Source organism: Anguilla anguilla, chromosome 5, assembly GCF_013347855.1.
Source record: "Anguilla anguilla isolate fAngAng1 chromosome 5, fAngAng1.pri, whole genome shotgun sequence".
In the NCBI taxonomy this organism is placed as follows: domain Eukaryota; kingdom Metazoa; phylum Chordata; class Actinopteri; order Anguilliformes; family Anguillidae; genus Anguilla; species Anguilla anguilla.
The window spans coordinates 45,814,854-45,837,612 of NC_049205.1; the positions used below are offsets into that span (position 1 = coordinate 45,814,854).

Here is a 22,759-nt window from a genome sequence, read left to right on the forward strand (position 1 = left end):
GTGAGCTTACTCAGTACAGCTTTAATTCCCATGAAACATGGCTCTACTGTAAATTTGAGCCACATTACAATAAAGTGTACTAAAACCACATGCCACGGATTCATTACTCACACTTTGACCTGGCTTGGAGCCTCATGGCTGATGAAGTCAGCATCCTCCTCGCTTCTCTCCAGAGGTCTAGAGGTTGGGCTGGAGCCAGAGGAGGCAGGGCTGCAGCAGGTGGAGTCATCCCTCTGGCTGCAGGGCACAGTGGAGTCAGAAGGCCATGTGCTGTGGTCGCTGCTGCTGGATGGTGTCATAGTCTCCATGTTCAAGTCAGAGCCAGGCAGAACACTACTTTCACAGGCATCCGATAGCCCGATATCATGTATCACCTGACTGCAGGCTGTGGTCAAACAGGCCCCGCTGTTCACTAAACTACAGACAGATAAAGAAAGAGAGACAGAAAGTGAGAGAGAATAAAAAATGGAAATTGTAAAATGGAGGGAACAGTTGAATCAATTTATTTATATAGAACGATTCATGCATAAGATGCAATACAAAGTGCTTAACATAAAATCAGCCTGAAGTGCAGGACATAAAAAACCAGTTGTATGTTAGAAGGACATAACAATAAAAGATGAATAAAATAAACAAGATAAACACAATAGAACAAAGGCCGATAAATAAATAAATACAATTACTGAAATAAATAAGATGATTACGTGAAACTAGCTCAACTAAAAGCCAAGCTAAAAAGGTTCATTTTCAGTTTCTCTTAAAAATGTCCACACATTTTCAATATGATGAACAAGGTGATCAGCTGGCTTACTTTGTGACTCAGAACATGCAGCCAAACACAATACTGGTATTTTATGGAGAGGCAAAACCTCTTCATAGTTAGAAACATGTAAAGGAAGGTAGCAGGTGAGGGAGATGAACAAGAAGCACGATACTGTTTTTTCCTCTGCCAGTTGGCCCCTTATGGTGCACAGCTCAGTTCCTTTCCCTGTAAACACGATTCCAGTGATTCATGGCCTCCCTAACTACAGAGGAAAGGTGTCACTTCCAATGAGGGAAGTGTGCCTCAGGAAAGATGGGAAAAATAGTCCAAACACCACCTGAGAGGAAGGGAAACTAAATATCTGAAACAGTCCCTTTAAAACTGTCAGAAAGCTTTTTTAAAGAAGTATTTTACAGAGTAATAGCAAAACGAAGCAAGTCAAATGGCAGTATGTATCACACCTTTGCAACTAATGCGGAAATGTTTGGTGATTAAAATGTTGGGGGGATTAAAATGCTGTATGTAAGCGCCTTTTTTACTTTGTTGCACTCTTTTTGTTGCTTTCTTCCTATTTGCATTTATATTTGGAAACTGAATATTGCAGACTACTCCATTTCTAAAAATATCTTGACTATTAATATCCACATTTTTACACTGGCTGGTAGATAAGAAAATGCTTTGAATTATATTCTTCATTTATATATTCTTAATATAGCTGCTCCTCAAGATTCCATAATTATTACCTAAACATTCACCACGAGAAATAATATTTCTCAAATATTTTATGGTTCATTCAGACCCAAATTAGACCATCCGAAGCTTCAAACTCAATGGGTCATTTAAAAATAGGAGGTTCATAAGAAAAAGCCTTGGTTAACAATAGCTTCAAGTCTTCCTCTGGAGTGATGATATCAGCCCTCCACAAGCACCCAGAATGATCTGTTTAAGGGCAGTGTTCCCATTGAGCACTCCACAAACGGCATGATTTTAGAGCAAAAATGATGAATCTGCTTCACCTCCAGGTCCATGACGAATACTGGCTTGTGGAAAGCCCATTTATGGTTATCATTTTAAAATGTTTTTCTGAAACGAATGAAAATTCAGTGAGTTTTTTTTAAATGAGTTTTTAAAATTAAATTCCACTGAACATATTTGAGTCCATGACCTTTATACATAAACTTTACTGCAGCTCCAGGAGAGAGCTACACTGTTTAAAAGATCACCCATGACCACTATTGGACACACAGCAGGGGAAATTGTGGTTTTCCTAAAGGTATGCAACAAATTTGTGCTGACAAAGCAATAATCTGCAAATTGTGAATCCCATGGGTCTTCCGAAGACAACACGGCCAGTGTGAACCTTCGAGCCTCATTCCTGGCCCACTAGGCATTTGAGAGAGGTCAAAAAGCCTTTTGATCTTCTGCAGCCCCCCTGCCATCAGATTATGTAAACTCGGACTCTCCACCAGTGCACATAGGTAATGCTTACTGTAAGGTGCCAGCCACTTTAAAAGGTAATATCGATTATTCAGCCAGATTCAGGCGCTGTGAAGCTTAACGATTTGGAACAGAGACTTCAATACAGAGTAAACAAGAAATCTAAAAAAAGAAATTCAGTGCAGGAGAGCATACAGCACAATCCATCTTGAGAACCTCAGGACATTTGGTTCTTGAGTGATGTACTAGTCACACACCTCAGGCACTTGCTCGACATAAAAATGCAACAATATGTGTGTCCAACCAATGTATTTTGATAGAAGGGTTAAACAAAATCTTCAGTTTCAGGGTAACACAAAGTTTGGCATACACCTGAGTCAGTTCACTTGAGGTAACAACAGTGGGATATCTGAGTCAGCTATGCCATTCCGCTTGTGATCTCTCTTTGGCTATATCTTCAAAAGATCATCTGAATTACACACTAAACAGACCGTTCTGCAACCTGTGGGCACCTGGCCCCTCCCCCACTGATTTCCTGTACTTCACGTAATGCATCCTGTTTGTTCTCACTGTGCTCAGGGTAGCAGATGCCCAACCCATCGTCCAACACAGAGTGAAGACATTTCACAGTGCACCATGGCTCCTCTAACCCTCTTAGCTATCCTCCGTTTGGGGATTCCTTTAAGGACAATAATGTTAGAGGTATAGCTGAGTAAAGCTATACCTAAAGGTAAAGGTTAGTTGTGTAGTGGTATTTACTTTGTTTATAATACCAATGGCTGGATTGTTTGTTAGCTTTATGCTTATGTATTATATAGGGATAGATATTATATGCCCTCCTGGTGATATTGCACTTTTATATTCCTGAGACTAACAGTGATGTTCTCCACTTTTTTCAGTCACTCTGCCATAAGAACATCTGCTAAATGACTATAATACAATGTAATGCAATGAGGCATCACGCTACCCATAGATTTACATGTTAAATGATCATTAGCGCTTGAAACATTGTGTACCATTATATTTCTGTTACATATTCTTTCTGTTGTTCTATATTCAATGTTAAAATAACAGGTATAATTATTATTGCTTGGTTGGCAAACTAAGAACACATGAAGCACTCTGAGCTTGTTATTTGGACATACTCTAAAAATATGAGACACCAACTTATGTACAGGTTGTTTTTCCAAATAAATAATGTTTGAACAATGTTTAATGCTTCAAAATTTAAGGGCATTTCAATGACCATTTTCCCATTTAAAGGCAAACTCTCCCAGCATTGTCCCTGAAAAAAAAATAGACACAGGAACAGTATTTAAATTCAGGGGACTTTCAAGATGTTTCAAGAGGGACAGTAAATAACATTCAGTGGGCGCAATACAGAACCCACCCACTCACCTCCAGTCAATCAGAACCGGATCTCTGGTGAGCATAGCCTTATATGGAGTGAGCGTGCAAGTCCCACACAACCAAAATTGCTTAATTATTGCTGAGCAACTCTAAATGTGAGTCAGTCAATAAAGGGGGAGCTGGAATGAAAAACAGCACGCAAGGTGGATCCCTGGAGCCAGGGTTGAGACACACGATGGTTAACTGAGAACTTGTGTGCTTGTGTGCTGTCAAACTGTACATGCTCTTTCTGCTCTCAACAGAAATCCTTCTTGTCAGCTCTGTTTTTTCTGGTCTTTGACCACATGGCATATACTGCGTGACTGTTTCTTTTCTTTTTTTTTTACATGGACACAGCTATTTCACCATAAATATAAACTGTATGCCATCTTTTCATTCTTTATTAAAACCGATATCAAGGCTTGCATAGTGGTTCGAAAGTAAACTTCCAGCACAGTGAAAGTCAACACCCAACCCTCAGACAAGTTTTCAGAACTTTACGCTCTCCCGTACTGTTAGACCTGAAGAGGCTTAATTCACAGGAAGGATATGTCTTCTCTACTTTGTAAATGCACCTGAGGCAGACCCAGCCAAATCAAAACGTGGAATTCAGGCGAGATTATAAAATAATATTTCGATCACATTTGTCACATAGCTAATTAGGTTTAATAACATCCTTGTGGCTACAGTATTAGCAGGACTAAGCACATTAAATATAATTGTCATTTTCCCAATAAATCAAGTACAACCTGCTTTAATGCTCAGCAACTGAAAATGTCTCACATTTGCAGCAGAATAACCCATTTACTCTTTATCTTACAATATGTAATTCAAGCGCACCTGATTAAACAATTACAACAAAAGGGAGAAACAACAGTTAAAGTACCCAATATTGTTAAGTGCCACAATAAATTATAATTTCATTACTGCAACCCTGAAGATAAAATATAATAATCTTGTTAGTACTTAAATTATTTTTCTCTCTTACTCCCCTGACACCTGAATCCAGTGAATCTCGCTGTGCAGATGAAGGTCTTATGCAAATCCTTTTCTAAACCAGCAGGTCTTGTCATAATTATGACAGAATTTTAATCTAACTTTGCACTTGTTTGCATAATTTCATACCATACGACATACGAAGTGCAAAAACAAATGCAGGACACCAACAACACAGCAGGCACCTTTTCCCTCTCCACAAGATCTTTTTGAGGAGACAATGTAGCTATTTTAAAGGCTTCACCAAATCTTTCACAATAAAAAGTGACATGGTTACCTTTTGTTACATGTTTACAATGTACTACACATATTGCAGAGCAAGCGCCAGTATCAATTTTCTCCACACATCCCCCAATTCTAATCCAGTCCATACAATAACATTTTTATGTGAATCTCCACAGCATGCATAGGTGATTTGCATTAGATATTAGTCATATTTTTTTATTGAGATGCTGATGTTTATTTAAATTACAATTGAAACCAAGTATTCTCATTCCATATTGTCCTCAAGTTACCACATAGCGCACAGCTTTACTCTTTACGGTGAATTTACCTGCCTAGATGCTAAGTGCTGCCTAATGAGTGTGTACTCATACCTGACATTGGATGGTAGTTTTGTGACTAGAGCTGAAAGAAACTAAATATTTCCCTTAAGAGGAATCAGTAGCTGCGAAAAGTGATTTAATGGGAGAGAAGTCAAGTCATGTTTATTTCTAAAGCACATTTAAAATGAGTATTGTCAACCAAGTGCTGTATAATTAATACATACATAGATGGGTAAAACAGAGGAGAAACTAATGATACACAATAATATAGCACAGTACTATAATAATATACAAAAATACAACAAAAACAACATTGACAAATCTCATGTAGAACTAAATGCAAGGAAAAAAAGATGGGAAGTGAGCAGAAATTTAAAAGTGTCTATGGAGGGTGTAAATCTAATAAAGAGAGGCAGTCTGTTCCAGAGTCTCGGCGTGGCCACAGCAAAGGCCCCATCACCCTTTAGCTCTAACCAAGACCAAGGAACAGAAAGAAGCAATTGGGTGGAGGACCTCAGTTAACTGGGTGTGGAACAGGGGTGAAGAAGATCAGAGATATCGGGAGGGGAATCAATTCTAAAACAAACAGGGCGCCAGTGCAGGGAAGCAAGAATAGGAGTGATGTGGTCTCTTTTCTTCATACCAGTTAAAAGCCTTGCAGCGGCAATTCGTACTAGCTACAGGTGGCGGAGGGATGTCTGGCTAAGACCAAGGTACAGGGAGTTACAATAGTCAAGGCAGGATTAGATGAATTGACTGAAGGCATGAATGACTATTTCCAGGTTATGAAATCAGAGGAAGGGCTTAGCTTTGGCTAAGGCTCTGAGTTGAAAGAAACTGGCTTGAACAACAGAATTAATTTGCCTATCAAATTTAGGGGCGGAATCAAAAATGACACTAATGTTTTTGCCATGGGATTTGGCAAGGTGGGATAGGGGCCTTAGGTCACAAGAGAAAAATCTAAGAGAGTGAGACGGGCCGATAAGGATTACCTCAGTCTTATTTTCATTTGACTGGAGAAAGTTTTCCACCATCCAGTCTTTGATGTCAGCAAGACAATCAGATGGGTTCTTAAAAGAACACTTGCCATAGGATTTCAATGGGAGGTACAGCTGAGTATCATCCAGATATCATCTGGTCTGCTTGTTATTAATGTGTTAACATCAGCCTGCCCAGGGACAACAGATGGAAATTAGCGATCTAGCTAAATCTGGCACATTTACATCATATAATAGTGATGTTGATCAATGTGTATTGTCCCTGTCAATAAATAAATACATAAATAAATAAATAATAATAAAACCAAGGAGGAGCATGTATATGGAGAAACAAATAGGCCCTAAGATTGAACCATGGGGGACTCCACAGAGAAAGGGAGCAGAGGAGGACGAGAAGCTCTTGATTTTGAGAGAAAGTTCTATACTTTAAGTAGGTAGTGATCAACAATAGGGCAGTGCTTTGAATGCCAACCAAATGCTTAATCTGTTTGATTAGGATATCATGGTGTCAAAAGCAGCGGTAAGTTTCAACAGAACTAAAAGTACAATCTCCAGAGTCAACTGTGAACAGAAAGTCATTTGACACTTTAAGAAGGATACTACAAAGGGTTCTGAAGCCAGACTGGAACTTTACAAAGATGTTATTTTGGTTTTAAAATCACACCAGTTGAGAAAAGCCGCGTTTCCACCAAAATTACCCGGAACTTTCAGTCCCAGGAACTACTTTACCAGGAACTAAAAGGTTCCTTCAGCCAATGGTTGTCTGCGTTTCCACCAGGGTCTAAAGTACCGCGAAGATTAGGCAAATTAGCCCACTGACGTTGTCGTCGGTCCATCTGTCAAATGTTTTTTTCTGTAACCCCATACTACCACCGACGTAGCCTACATTATTTTCTAATAACCAGGACAGCCCGGAGGGGTTTATTCCACTTATATACAACGGGTTACCAACAATGACTATATATGGTTACTTTTGTATTTATTGATTTTCATATATCCTCTCAAACACATTCATTAACAGCAGAAAACATGCACACGTTGTAAACAATTTGCTGTTTTATTACTTTCTCGTCGTCAATTCCATATAGGCTAATCGCAAAATGACAAGAATAGAACGAAAACTCGGACTTGCGTGAAAATGTAAATTAGTAGTGGTACAGCCACCGTTTGCTTTCCTTGGAAGTTACTGCTAGCCGAGCAGCGAAGTGTGCCCTCCAGATGCGAACCATGCACCATAAATGAGTCCATAGTCTTCCTGGTCTTTTCGTGGAATTGAAAAATGGCAGTAAAATTGAGTAAAATTACGGCAGTCTGAAAAAGCTAAAGGGAAGATTACTAGAATTAACCTGTTATTTTACCCGGATAAAAAGTGCGGAAGGTGATTTCCAGTTTGCTTGTACTGTATCACCAATGTTAATTATGCAGAACTACCGCATACCTCACATAACTGTATCAAACGTTTTGAGTCAATTACAACGGGCTAACAAAGAAAATCCGGAAGAAAATATTCAGCAACCGAATTAATCCGTTTGAATGTTTTGGTAGCCTACGTAATATGCTGTCCCAGAACGAATGCTTAGCATTGTATAAAACGAATACTAAAGCAAGAAAAGAACAGAAGAGCACACGTTATAATTCCAAAACGTTATAACCAAGAAGTAGGCTACTGCGCCGCATAACATACAAGTTTGATTTGAAGTTATTATGAAAATAAATTGGTTTGCCGCTGCATATTTTCAAACATGGCGGGTAATGGCGGAAAATAAATACAACACAAATGCTACGAGTACTCGACCAATCAGAAATGTTCAGCGCTGCAAGCTCCACCCAAAAGGTTCCTGTACTTTCGGAAAGTACTACCCCCCGAGCAGGAACGTTTTGGGGGGTAAAACAAAGCCCCCAGAACTAAATTTAGACCCTAGTTCCTGCGGTGGAAACGCACTGAGTTCCTCAAAAGGTTCCTAGTTCCGGGGTATAGTTCCTGCGGTGGAAACGCGGCTAAAGATGCTTTTTTCCAGGACTTTAGACAAAAAGGCAGATTGAGGCAGTTTGGAGGATTGTTGAGGCAAAAAAAGAGAGACAGGCTCAAAGACTGCAGTGTGCATAAGAGAGCTGGAAGCATAATGCGCAGTAGGGGAGAATTGCGATCTAATGCCATCAATCTTCACAATTAAGAAATTTTAAAAAATCATCACAAATAGTACAGGAAACATCAGGGCTGACATTGACAGACATTATTAATTCCGTTAAACAAAACTTTAGGCCAATGACAATATTGAAGATAATATCAGACATATACTGTGCTCTCGCTGCTTTAACACATTTTGGGAACTTAACCAGTCTCTCAGAATATCACAGGACACTTGCAGCCTATTCTTTTTCCATTTGCACTCAGATTTTCTGCAATCCTCCCTAAGAGCTCAGTTACCATCATTTAGCCAGTGCTGAGCTTTTTTTTTAAGCCATCTGATTTTAAGAAGGGCTACAGAGGCAAGAATAGTTAAGCAAGAGGAATTAAATAAGTTACCCAACTCCTCTGTGCTCAAAGGAAAAGAAGGAGCCACATTAGTGCGGGTGCTGGGAGCAGCTATGTACCCATCTGGGAAATGCCTGGCAGATTAAGTGTTAATATAGCAAATTCAATGACCTGGAATGTGGGCCTCGGGAACTAAACAAGGCACACTGACATCACACAGACATCAAACATAACGGGTCTATGATGCTAGAGGCAAATATTGCAAATCACATTACAATAAAGGAGATCCAATGAGAACACACGATCAAGTGTGTGACCCTGCACATGCATAAGGCCATTAACTGACTGAACTAGTCAACCAGGTGTAAAAATTCTTTAACCAATGGCTTAGCGGGGCAACAGATATGATATTAAAATCACCAAAAATCAAAATTCTATAAGATCTGGACATGACTGAAGACAAAATAATCAGAGAAATCCGAAATACTAGCTTGTTCAATTAGGAAGTCTGTACACAAGGAGACAAATCACCAGATATGATAGTTCCAGTTTAAACAGTCGCATTTCGAAACTACAGTACCAGCAGTCCTGAGGGAGCTGAAAACAAGACCAGGTCAAAAACCTAGTAAATGGCTGGACCTCTCCGGCCGACCAATGGTGTAACTTCATAACTCGGCCGACTAATGGTGAAACTTCATCTCTCAGTCACTCAGACAGTCAGAGACATTCACGTTTGTAGGGCTGACCCCACTGTTGCAGTCCAGCCAAAAATAGTCAGTAGGAGAAGGTTTAGAAAGTGGGCTCAAACATTGAACCAGCTCAAAGTCATAAAGAGAAAGTCCAAATCATGGGAAACAAAGAAATAATCATTCAGAATAAATTTCAGAACATCAGAATTACAGAAAAACACACATTAACAACTTGATTATAATCAACGATTAGAAGAAGCTTAGCAAAAGGTAGGCACAGTTTATTTAGTCTCTACAAAACAGTCACCTGGATTCTGCATGGTGGCCCACATTTGCTGAATAGCAGAATAAAGCAGGAGGATTAGACAGGAGTAAGGTAGAGTCTTCAGTCAAATGAATCCTGTCACTGTTTCAATACAGTGCTTCGACATACCGCCTTAAACATGCAATATTTCAATTATTAAATATGGAGCCTCTTCTAAGAATGAAAATACATTGTTAGGTTTTAGACATGCAGGCTGAATGTACTGATTCCAGCCTTCATGGTAGCCTGCCTGCCTGTCTGCCTGAAAGAGCATATCTGCCCAGTAGAACCTAAGGGCAACCCCCAATCCCAATAGGGAAATAAGCTGAGAGAACCAGGGGAGGGGGCGGGGGAAAACAAAGTCATCAAACAGCAATCAATGGAGTGCTAAGGTAAATTTTAAGCTTGTGCCTGATAATTGTTTTTCAGGATGACAAATTGCTTACTGTGAGCACTGCACACAGAAAGGAGCGCCACACAGAACTGATAGTTCTTATACGTAGTTTTATATTGCGTCATTTTTTGCACTGTGACACAAGAATGCCTCTGTCTCAGGAACAAGGCATACCTCAGTTAAGTACAAAAAGTCCTTCAAGTAATGGTGTTTTAAAAGAAACTGTTAAATCTGTGTCTGTACTTATACAATAACAGGGTTACTTGTTATATTTATTTTTTACACAATTTTGACTGACTCTTTTAGGTAGTGAAAAGAATGGAACTGAAACAGTGTTGAACACAAAATATTGGATGCCTGCCTAGCACTTCTTCCACCTGCTTTTGCATATTTCAAATTGCAAGAACTTACCTGTCAATCAGGTGCGGAGGTGGGAGGTCTGAGCAGTGCTGTTCCCTATCACCCTTGTGGTCACAGTCCAGGTCTGTTTCCTTTTCACTCCTGTCCAGAAATCAGAGTTGAATTCAATGAAAAGTTGGGAAAATATCTCAGTACCATTTTGTCCTTCTGCCTTTGTGAATGAAGACTGGTGGGGGCGGGGGGGTAATCTAACCAAGTTTTAAGCTGGTCCAACTGGTCTAAAGGTCAAGTTGGCAACAAGATCGTTGAGATAGCGTCCATGCTGGAAAACCAGTCATCAAGTTTTGTACAGACATTTTGATCATCACCAAATTCCAACTGGAGCCAACACTGGTTCCAGCTAGATTCCATCACCAAAATCTCATAGGAAGGTCTTCCAGGGATTATTTACCTAAATACAATGGCCAAATGTTTTTGATAAATGACTTGTGTATTCTCAGGATTGAAAAAATTGCATTCACATAGATACAGGAGAGGACAGAGAGGAAAAAAGCTCAGCAACTCTTTCAGTGATAAAGTCCTGCGACCGCTTTTAACTAAAAATGCCATTTTAATGCACTGTATCTTCTAACTTAAAACAGCAAGCTCTGCAAATCTTAATTGGACCAAATTTCACATTTAGCAAAGCAAATCATTTTTCTCATAAACTACAGTTAAAATTACAATATTTGAACACAAGACCTCCTTGCCTTGGAAATATGGTCAGTAGTAAATAAAATATTGCTACTTTTTACTTCAATTCATTTTTACTGCATATTGCAGATATCAGTCCATTGACCTAGCACAGCAGCAGTTCAGCCATAGAATCATCCCAGAACAACAGAACAGTGATTCACACGTGATTCACAAGCCACTGAAGAATGAAAACATTGGTTTACCCAACGTGGAAACTACTCACAAAATGTGCATTCAGTACAGCATAATAAATGGATAAGAAAACCAGTCTTACACAAATCAACCATAAATTTTAGACCAGCAGATGGTAAATTATGTGAACACAGGCAGATTTGCAATCAGATGCAAGCTGTGCAGAGGCAATAGCTTTTAATGAAAAGAAAGTGAGAGGGCTAAATATCAAATGTGAAATCCACTGAACCACAATGCACAAGTTATTGATGAGAGCAGTGCTGGGAGTAGAATAGTTTCTGTAATTGAGTTCCAGTATTTATGCAATAAATGAAGCACTCCTGAGTTGTCTCCTGAGGAATGCACTTGATCAGGTCTAGCTATCAATGCCGGTTTGGATTTTGCTCAGAGGTACCATCAATACTGCCGGAGAAAAGCAAAGAAGCTGTAAGGCTAGGAACAGAAAAGCTGGAATCTGGCCTGAGCTGAAGGGGCTCTGCCCCTGATCATTTGGCACAATTTGTACCATAGACTCTGCCTCTCAAGAGTTTCTCTGAAATAAATTACTATCGAGTTTCTTGGGCAAACTGCTAGCATGAGAAATGCATTGTGAAAAGATGCTTAATTGACAAGGCACTCAGAGAGTGGGAAAAAGGCACCATTGGATATCATATGAGATCATTGGAACAGGAACAGACATGTCACACTGTGCATTGAGATCATTTTTCAGCCTTTTTCTAGTTGGTTGGGATATTTTTGCCTGCTCTTTCTTCTATTCTTTTTTAATACCACGTCTGGTAATGGGTACATAGGTACATAGGTGGACTTACGTCTACCACATTTAGTACTTTGCTGGGTTTTTTTTTCAAGCTATACTGAGCTCACTCCTCTGGTCCCTGAAGTCTGTGTACTGCTGCCTCCTTTCCCTCAAGCGGCCTGGCAGTACAGTGTTGCCTCGGCCAACCAAGAACGAACACGCCTTCTCGGCTTCATGCATGCCAGAAAAATGCTTCTATTCAAGAATCCCACTGGCTACATCCCTGGACACATACTACACACATCAGAATCAATTACCTTCTCTAAGAACCATGGAATATACAGAATTTTCCTCAGTGCTCTGCACCACTTCCTTACAAGTATGAAATGCCCTTGATTTGAGTTCCATGTGGGATCAGTTTCTTTTTGTCATCTGTGTACAACACGAGCTCAAGAGCAACACTCGCTCAAAACCCACTCTAGCCATAGCTCTATCAATCATGTTATTTTACTGTCTGAGCAACACAGAAGAGTGGGCTTTTTCAATAACTTCATCCCTTGGCAAGCTATTTATACAGGCTGTCCTGGACAGGAGGCACTGCGGCACACTTCTCACGTCCACACATAAACCTAAAGGACCTACGCTAACATATTGTTCAACACACGTGTATTCCTAAGTTGACAAATTCAAGAGTAGACTACAGCATCCCAGTTAATAGATGGACTCCTAAATTATTTTTCCAGTTAATACACATTAATTTTCAGGAGCAAATGCTCCTAAAATGGGAGCACTGTACAGTCCTGAATCAGTGAACCTAGTATTTAAATGAACGTCCTGAAGAGGGGGCCCACATATGTTAGCTTCTGTTGCTCTGAAGCACTGATAACATGTGGCGGAAATCACACAAGAACGGTCCCCAGAAAGATCATGCGTGAACCTCAGCACAAGAATATTTAGCTGTTTTCCGGATATAAAATGATGCTAAACATGGCACACAAGTTTCAGGAGGTTACACACCAAGGGACCACAGTCAAAATAGCTGCCATGACTCTTCGAGGCTACTTTTTTTTCCAGATGCTATGGTGGCTTTGATCTGAAATCTCCACCTCTACTTTCAGAATGCCTGGCTCTCTGTCTGTGCAGAGTATGGCATGGGATAAAAGCCCCATGCTGCTATGTGTGAAGCCAGGGCTTTTTTAATATAGTGAGGCTTTGGTTGGCCCTTCACCTTGACTTCCACAACATGTGCACAATGTGAGTGGGGCTCACCCTTAGCCATGAGACTGCGTGTCATAGCAGGGTGCCCCTCTTAGCCTCTTCAAAGGCTGCTGCAGGTGGGGGGCTCTGCTGTGAACAGGAAGCAATCCCACACAGGTTCCTGTAACCACGCTGTACTGCATTTTATCAGGTACGCACGCCTACTATGTGGCTTCCGGAAGCAAAAACAACTTCACTGAGGCTTTTGATGTGCAGCCTATGAAGATAAAAGTGGCTTTATAGAATAAGAAAGAAAGCAACAGAACCTGTTTCCCATATCCATACATTTCCTCAAGTTCTAATTCCATGTGCAGTTATTTTTTTGTTTTGGGGAGGGGGGGGGGGGGGGTGGGGGGGGGTGGGGGGGGGAGTTGTTTGTGTGCTGTCGACAGTGTACCTGGTAGTGATGTCTGTGTCCGTGAGTCCCGGTGGTGCAAGTGACTCCCCAAGTCCAGCAGCAATGAGTAAATTCTTGGGGTCCACCTGGTAGTCACTATCCTGGTCTTCAGTGGGAATCTCCTCAGCAACTGCAGATGGACAAGTCAGGAGGGGCAGTTACCACTTGAAATGCCTCAAGAGTGCTCTTCAGAACTTGAGGAAACTGCGTTAAGATATTAAGCCAAATTATGAAAGAACAGTCATTAACCTGATCACTTAATGCAGGCACTTCAGTTTGCCAGAGTGGTCCTAAAACAATTCTTATCACATTAAGCCATTATCAGATTATGCTATTATCAAATCTTCCTACAAATCCCTGATTGCTCAACTAGCAGCAAGTCTTGGAAAAGCTGAAGGGCGACACACATGAGTACACACATGTGAAACATGAGACAGCTACACCCTGTGGATGCCATTACTTGGGCCATGGGTCGAATGACTTCCCTGCTTGCAGACAGATTAGGAAAGAGGTTGGCTACTTTCCTTATTGCATCTCTCCCTGTAATATCCCCCACATGTATTCACCGATGGAGTCCTAGGACGAACGCCATACTGTACTTGAAACCACAAGATCTGATCCAATCACATTTCCAAAGATCCCCCCAATACACATTCACGCACGCACGCACGCACGCGCGCACGCACACACGTTTTCTGTGACCTTTATTCTAAATGTTTTCAGATCTACAGCCAAATGTTTAATGTATGCAGTAATATTTTCTACCAGTGCAATAAAAAAGGATGCTTTCAGTCATTCCAAAGAAACACGTGCTAAATAGCGCTTACAATCTGCATGCATTTCCTGAAACCTGCTGAAATGAAGCCAACTTGCCTCACTCAATGAGGGGGCATAACAGCAGTGAATTTGAAAAAACCATACCGTTCACACCAGTGTGCTATCAGAGCATGCCCCATTATGTATCTTCTTCATGGTCCATGTTACAATAGTATATGTCCAAGTGATGTTTCTTTAAAAAAAGATCCATCCAGTTTTTTTGTTGCCTTTACCGTCTGAAAAATGGGATGCCAAAAATCAGGTCTGCAGGAAGTGCCTCTCCGCCAGCCGTAACCCATGGGGTTTGGTCCTAAGAGGATTCCACACAATGGCTGTCTCCACAGCCTCAGCGAGTGTCAGCTGTTACTGTGCCACAGGGTGAGAGAACATCTAGACCTCAAATCTGGGAAGCTCAGGTCAAACCTCCTCTGGGAACAAACCAAGCATCTAATATTCATCCCCACTACACTCTCCAAACAGATGTGATGCCTTCCGGCAGAAAAAGACTGCAAAAATGTCTCACACACACACACACACACACTAGCACATACGTATATACACACATGTATATATGAGATTAAAGTGTGGACTCTCAGCTATAATGTGTGTACCATGTAGGAATTGCAGCCCTTTTTATGCATAGTCCCCCTATTTTGGGGAACCAAAAGTAAGTAGGCAATAGACTGCTCTGTTCTTTCTTGGCAAACTGTGTGTTGTGGCATCATTAGTTCATGCACAAGAAAGCTAAGAGTTGATTATAGGTGTAGACATTGCATTTGGAGTTGCTGTAGTCTCTCAACATGAGGACCAAAGTAAGTGCCAATGGCAGTAAAACAGGCCATTATGTGCATCTGAATAAATCCAAAATATCGGTTGTGTCAAAATCAACTGTTTGGTACATTGTTAAGAAGCAAGAATGCACTGTACCCAGCAATAGCAAACAAGCTGGTAGACCACGAAAGACCAGTAGTGGATACTTTACTGTAGAATACTTTAAATTATGAACATAAACAAACCCTTTGCAATTGAACAGATCAAGAACACTCTCCAGGATGTATGCATAGATGTTTCAAAGACTAAAATAAAGGGAATACTACACTAGCATAACCTCAGAGGGTGCACTGCAAGATCCAAACCTCAGAGGGTAAGCCGCAAGAACAGAATGGCCAGGTTAGAGTTTGCTAGAAAATACATTCAAAAACTAGAGCTCTGGAACAAACTCTCATGGACACAGGAGATTACTATTAACCAAAGTGTACCAAAGTGATGGAAACAGTGAAGTGTGGAGAAAGAAAGAAAATTATTATTTAAATTCCTAAATTACCTTTGCACCATAACCAAAACAGTTTTTCATGTGAAAGTTATATTCCGGACATGCTAATATTATACTAGCAAAATAGGCTTTTCACCTTTTTCACTGCTGACATTCTGGATGCATTATAGCCTATGCTAATGTATAATTGACCATTCTTATTTTAATTCCTAAATTACATTTCTACAAGTTTGTCTTTCTAGACCATGTACAATTTCTTAAAGCGTGTTTTTAAATAAATAAAAAGATTTTACATGCTCCTCAGAGTGATTGTCACACCTCCTTTGCCTTTCTCAAAAGCCACGGAAAAGCATACGGACATGAGTTTAATGTTTGTTATTTGAAACACAACTTTTAAAAATTCCAGTTATGAATGGTTGAAAGAACAAACAAAAAGCTTTTAGGTTTTGTGAATAAGGCTCAGTGTTTACTTCCTAAAGGGATTACACCTGCACATTTCACTTTGGAATAACATAAGTAATTTTCTGGAGCCTACCCCATAGTATTTGCAAGCGTGAATAGGCGGACTAGCAACAGCAGCTGTCCCTTTGGACCGCGAGGCTAAAAGCATCACCCTTCCTCCCAGCTTAAAATTCATTCATTTTGTGGATCTCAAATCCAATTCATTTTCAGGACATTTCACTTCATTTGATTACAAATCTAAAACTATGGAGTACAGAGCCAAATATGGTCCCGAACATTATGAAGCTCACTGTGTGTGTGTGTGTGTGTATGTATAAATATATATATATATATGGCTCTGTACTCCACAATCTTACATTTGAAGTAAAATAATTAATGTGGTTGCAGTGCAGTTCCTCAACTTTTATTAAAGGGTATTTTAATACATTTTGTACCATGTAGAAATTAAATCACTTTTCATACACAGTCCCTCCATTTCAGGGTACAGTACCATTACATCTGGGATGGAAAGCTTCACAGGTGTTTCTGAATAGTCAGGTGTGTTCAGCTGCTTCTTTAGTGCCAGTATAAGATAGCTTTCAGTGAGCTCCATAATGTTCTTAAGAATTCATGGTCAATAATTGAAGAAAATGAATTAATACAGTGTGATCATAATGAAATCATCAATGAATGCTCTGTGGGTATAGTATAAAAGAATCAAGCCCTTCCTAGCTGGAAAGCATTTTTTTATCACTGGCAATTACACAGGATTTCCCCATCATTGTCCAGTAACAAACAATACCAGCAAGATGTGGAAAAACACCAAGCTATTTAATGGAGCACACACAGTACAACAGAGACATCTACTGGTGGACCAGTGCTTGACATTAATGGTTAGAACTCAAAAAATTGTTTTTTATGTTGGTAAATTAAGAATTATTGATGACTCTTTGACTCTGTACACTCTGTCTGCTTCAACATTCAGGCACTTTTAACTTACAGCCAAATATAAATACAGACAGAGACAAAGAAATGTAAAAATATATCAAACTGCTCCTTAATGATGTTTAATATTAATTGATTAATTGGTGTATATGCATACCTTTATGGCCAATTTTCTTTTCTTTATAAAAGAGCCAAAGATGCTGACTTCTATCGCTACTTTATTCCACTATATAAAAATTCCAAGTGAAAAAAGCGTAGTGTTTTTTTATGTACTTACAGCATACTAAGGAGCCAACAGTGCCATTTTCATAATTGTCAGAGGTAATTGTGCTCTGTGGGTGCTGGCCATCTTCTCCAGATACCTAAGCAAAGCGCACCATGTTGAGTTTGGGTTTAGACAATCATTAGGAAGTGCACAGAGAGTGTGATCTGGACATGAAAAAAGTCAAACTGATATTGTATGTCGTTGTAACTAGTTAAGGTATCAAAATAGATATAAGTAAATAACTGTTCACTTTTTATTTAATTTCTTGTCTGTCTAACTTGATGAAACAGCAAATCTCTGAACTGTTGTAAGAACACAAAGCCGGTCTCTGCTAAGGTGTCATTTTGTGGTGTATGTAGGGTATGGTGCACAAGGTATGTGTGTGTAAACACAGTCAAACTTCAACACGAAATCAACTTTGAAATAGAGTGCTTTAAATTCTAAGAGTATTTGTTCCCTATTGGACTCAAACAAACTTTTCCAATAATTCTGAATTTCAGAAAAGCTTTTATTGACTTCCAAGAGGCAAGAATTTATTTGATACCACAGAAAACTGTACCTACCACCTCAGGTATGCCTTCAGACCTCTGCATTGGCCCCTGGGGTTTATCTTCTGGGATTTCTGAAAGACAATCAATGATCACATAAGGTTTTATTGCATGCCAAGTTTTTCTTGCTTGAATCAGGTGTTTCTCTAAACGTAGTATCTCTTACTTTTACTTCTGCAAACTAGTTGTTTATGCAAATATATACTGACTGCCATCTGTACACCTGTACATGAATAGTAAATAGTACTTGCTACTAGGATTTGTTAATGTTTCAATTTTAAGGTGTATACAGCCACCCAGCTGAACATAGGTGAGAGCTGGAGAAATACAATGATTCACCTACAAAGTACTATTCCAGAAGAATCAGTAATTCTGACCATGGTAGTACTATTGAAGCAAACAGCAACTGCACTGTATCACAATCATACCTGTTAGCATTTCATCGTAGATATCTAACATAATCTTGTGGTGCGCTGGACTGTCAACACCACAAACCTCAATCCCCTTCATGATGACATCACTGTGTAAAGGCCACCACTGTCCTGGCCCTTCCTGGTAAAATTAAATATTTGGAAAAATAAAGAAAAGAAAATAAGACAGGAAAGTGTAATCACAGCAAGCAAGTGTGATAACTGTATGTTGCTTCTTCTGAGTCTAAACACAAGTAGCTGCACTGGGGTCAAACTGTAAGGACATAGACTCTTCAAGGAGCTTACAGCACCTGAGTCCGATGCTGTACAGCACTCAAAGGGATGCATACGGAACCCAGAAGCACATCCCATATCAGTCGTTTGTCCCACACCTCCACAAAGATGCTTTTTTCCAGGTCATTAATTTCACTGTAAAGGGACATGAAAGGTTACCTCTGTTCAGTGTGGCCCATTTTAATCAATTGTGAGAATAGTTTTTTGAAATTGCATCTCAAATTATAGATCTGCCACTTATTCCCTCACCTCTAAATGAAAACAATTTATTTTTATACATTTGTGTTTTTATATTTACTTAAGGTGAGTAGCCATTATAGTATAAGTGGAACAAAATTTGTGTGATTCTCTATAAGATAATATTATTTATTTACTTATGTTTGGGGTTGGAACTGTTCTCAGCTTTTCCTGATGTAGCATTATCATGCCAGCTGTGCGTACATATCCAGAAAACTATGCCTGACTTGTTTGCATGTGTAGGTGCATGAGTGTGTGTGTGCGTTCGCGCGTACATGTGTGTAGTTTCTCTGAAGTGCACACAGGTTTCGGAGGATATACTTACAGTATGTAATTCTGTTCCCAAGATGGTTCATTGCCTCTTAGTGGTACTGTAGTAGTCTTTAAATTCCTGACTTTTACTGTCACATATGCATTGAATTCGTCTAAGAAGAAAAAATGAATTTAATCATATATTAAATTCATCAGCATTTTGATTCCAATTGACTGGCTCCAAACACTACACATGCAAATCTGCATTTCTGAAGATGCCTACAAGCTGTTGCTCAATACTTGCTTTGTCATTATTGAACTGTTTGATGCTACACACAATGAAGCAATCTGTGGACAAGCTGACTTTATAGGAGCGCCAACTGTCTATGTCCCCTCTTTCTCTATCTGAAATTTGTGCACTTCTTCATATTCTCATGCCACAGTAAGGGGTTTCCTTTTTTTGGTTTGAGTGATTTATGACAGTCATCACAAAAAATATGCTCAGCAACCACTTGGAGCAGCTACTTCAATACTGTGAGGGTTCCCAACTCTCCTGGTCTGGCCATGAATCTCCTGGCATCAGCATCGATCTTCAAGTGACAACTGCAAGCCATCTGGGAATACTTTCATACGTTGGCAAAATAAAGGAATAATGGATGCACATAATACATGGAGATGTTAACTCCTTGCTAGAATGTACCTACATTAATCTTACTGCAATTTTATTCCCTTCAGGCTAAGTTTTTTTGTTCATAGCACCTCCACCCGAATTTCTCAAAAGTGTACCTTCATTATTTGTTTCACTGCAACCAGACACCTAAAACATGGGCTAGTGGCTACAGTTCAGAAAAGACACATTTCTGCCGTTTCATTTTATATAAAGTTGAAAAAAGACAAGTACTGATAACGCACCCACAACCCAAAAAGTAACATGTAAGAATACATCCATGACACTATCAAATGAGTGTGGGGTTTGTTATGCTTATATAATACTGTACTCTTGAATCACAGCACACAGAAACACTTGTTATATTGCAGGTTCAACTAAACTGGTAATGAAATGATTCATGACCCTCTCTCTAAGACTGGGACACTGTATTGATCTACAGTACCTGCGGTTTTCATATCTTGCCTAAGTATTGTAATTGCATGACTACACTGATGTGATTGATTTTGAGAGATGGGTAATTAACTGATGACACAACAGATGTTTAATAGTGAATGATTTTTGTTGTTGGTATGCTCTATTTGAAATAATTTCTTTATTTAATATATAATAAATATTCACTTTATGCATGATTACAAATAAGGCATTAAGTAAAAATGCTTCTATTTGCTGCAATTATTCATTTTTACAATTCATATAAAATACTATCATTAAATAAGCATCTGCGCATGGATGCCTTTCAAACAAAATTCTATAAATTGCAGTCACATGTTCTGCTCTTAACGATACACAGCTTTTGCATTAAAATCACCCTTTACATGATAGATATTTACGACCATTAAAATTCTGAAATACTTCCTTTAACAAAAGCTAACTTATTGTAATCATAGAGCGTGCATTTTGAGCTGTGAACTTAATATGCAATATCTCATTCATATCCTGCAGATCTACGATATGAAGAAAAACTGAAATAGCCCTTATACACAGCATGATTTTGTCAACTGGGAACCATGTGGAGTTAAAACTCACCGGGTGGGCCGTGCAGTTCTCCCCTTTTGACTGTACAAAAAAATACATATATTAGGACCAAAAATACCATGGTTTTGACTAACAAGTGAATCAAATCACACCAATGTGACCTGTTAAATGTAGAAATGACATGACAACACGTGTCTGTAAAAGGCCTGCAATGTAATGTATCTTCCCATTGTAATTATATACCGTTAAAATATTCAACAGTAAAATGTATTGCTGAACAAGATTTCAATTTACATAGATTTGTGTCAGAACAAGAACTTCGACTTTGAAAAAAGGAACGCTTGTTATTACAAAATGCTTCATACAGACTTATATAAAAAAGCGAACATAGTCAGAATTTCGTCAAATATAGTTCAAAATCAATACGGTCTGTCTGATTGCTGGTTTCAGCAAATACAATACTTAAGTACTTCAATAAAATACCAGAATATTATCAATTCACATATTACACTAATCTTCAAATATCACGCACCAAAGGTACCAACCAGAAATAGTGAAACAATCGAGCTGATAACCAAAATCAAAGCAAATTCTGTGTACAGTTGTTAAATGTAAAGACCTGCCTATTTTGAAAATACGCGAACTAGCCTAGTTTACGCTTCATTACACAATTAGTCTTGGTTCAAACGTTTCTAGCTGTCAAACAGCCAACTGAACCATACACATTGACAAAAGCATAGGCTATGTATTTTGTATAGTAATTTTATCTTCACCTTTAATGTAGAGTAAGTACATTTTTCCCAAAAGGCCAATGAAGTCTAGGTCCCTTTGCTTTTCATCCGTCAGGAGGTAACATTGCTATGTGGCAGCAACAGGCTCGAGAACATAGTTTTACTGTATGCAAATAGTGCGCTTGAACGGCACAATGCCCAATTAAGGAGGCACAGGAACAAGCTTCCAAATAGTATACGAAGTGCAGTTTATTATATATAGAGTTGCTTAAAGGTCCTGGAAACTGTATTTAAATTGTGGGTTTAGGCCTATTCCCCAGAAGTGACACGTGAAGTCTTCTTTATTATTTAATATTAAGTTTTTAACCCAACTACAACTAATCCTTCATTATAATTAAATTGTAATAAACACTATTAGACCATCGTGGTCCCTTCATTAATATTAATTTAGGCAAGAGACATGCGGCGAAACCCGGGGTGCGTTTTGAAGCTCGACTTCCTTGTCTTTGAGAGACGTTACTCATTAGCGCCAGTGCGGTTGGCTCCAGCAGTATACTCTAAGTGTTTCAGCCACCCGTAACAATGAAAAGCAATGGTAACAACATGATCAAAATACTAAGTCAATAATTTTTTCTTACAAGAAATATAGTCGCAATAGGTGTTTTTTCATCGTCCAATGTCCCCCCATGTGTCAATTTGTTAAGTTATTGCGTTATTTAGACAAGACTGCAATATTTCGTGGATGAATCTGAGACACTGCTGACTGTAGGCTAGCCAATCTATAATTCTCACCAGTTTAGAAGGCTACCGGACTTCATGTCCCTACTGCGCAGTCTCACGCTCCAAGTGCATGTCTGTTTTCCACCGTAAAAAACATTTGTGAAACTAAAATGCTTTATACCACACTGTAGACAAGATCTTGGCGAAGAAATATATGTAAATATCTCGTTGTTCAAACTAATTATTCAATCTAGGTTTAGCTGTCTAGCGATGTCAGAAAACATTTTATAGGGCCTCTTTGCCAGCATAATTTACACAAACCAGCATTTCACGATCAGACGATGTCAAGACGGTTGGTTACAATTTGACTAACATTTCATTTCACCAATACAAAATCCCTTCTGGGGATTTAATAGCTTTCTCTACTCTGTTTTTGTATATTTCCTTGTTGAATTATCTGTAAAAAGTGAGCCCAGGTGCCAATTTTATTTTGTTTATGTGTGGAGCGCCCATT

At 39.2% G+C, this 22,759-nt stretch overlaps 1 protein-coding gene across 1 annotated transcript in view; it reads right to left on the minus strand.

Annotated features, from left to right (window-relative positions):
* The window catches only part of LOC118227634 (protein unc-13 homolog A-like), a 47,703-nt gene extending 26,077 nt beyond the window's left edge, over positions 1–21,626 (minus strand). Inside the window, exons 1-10 of the mRNA XM_035418323.1 lie at positions 21,568–21,626; positions 20,846–20,875; positions 19,223–19,322; positions 18,678–18,795; positions 18,385–18,508; positions 17,972–18,030; positions 17,421–17,505; positions 13,669–13,798; positions 10,403–10,492; positions 112–417 (exon numbers count right to left, since the gene is read on the minus strand). Coding sequence (XP_035274214.1) covers positions 112–417; positions 10,403–10,492; positions 13,669–13,798; positions 17,421–17,505; positions 17,972–18,030; positions 18,385–18,508; positions 18,678–18,795; positions 19,223–19,322; positions 20,846–20,875; positions 21,568–21,589 — 1,064 coding nt within the window. The 5' untranslated portion in view covers positions 21,590–21,626. The remainder of the gene's footprint in view (positions 1–111; positions 418–10,402; positions 10,493–13,668; positions 13,799–17,420; positions 17,506–17,971; positions 18,031–18,384; positions 18,509–18,677; positions 18,796–19,222; positions 19,323–20,845; positions 20,876–21,567) is intronic.
* Positions 21,627–22,759: the final 1,133 nt, after the last annotated feature.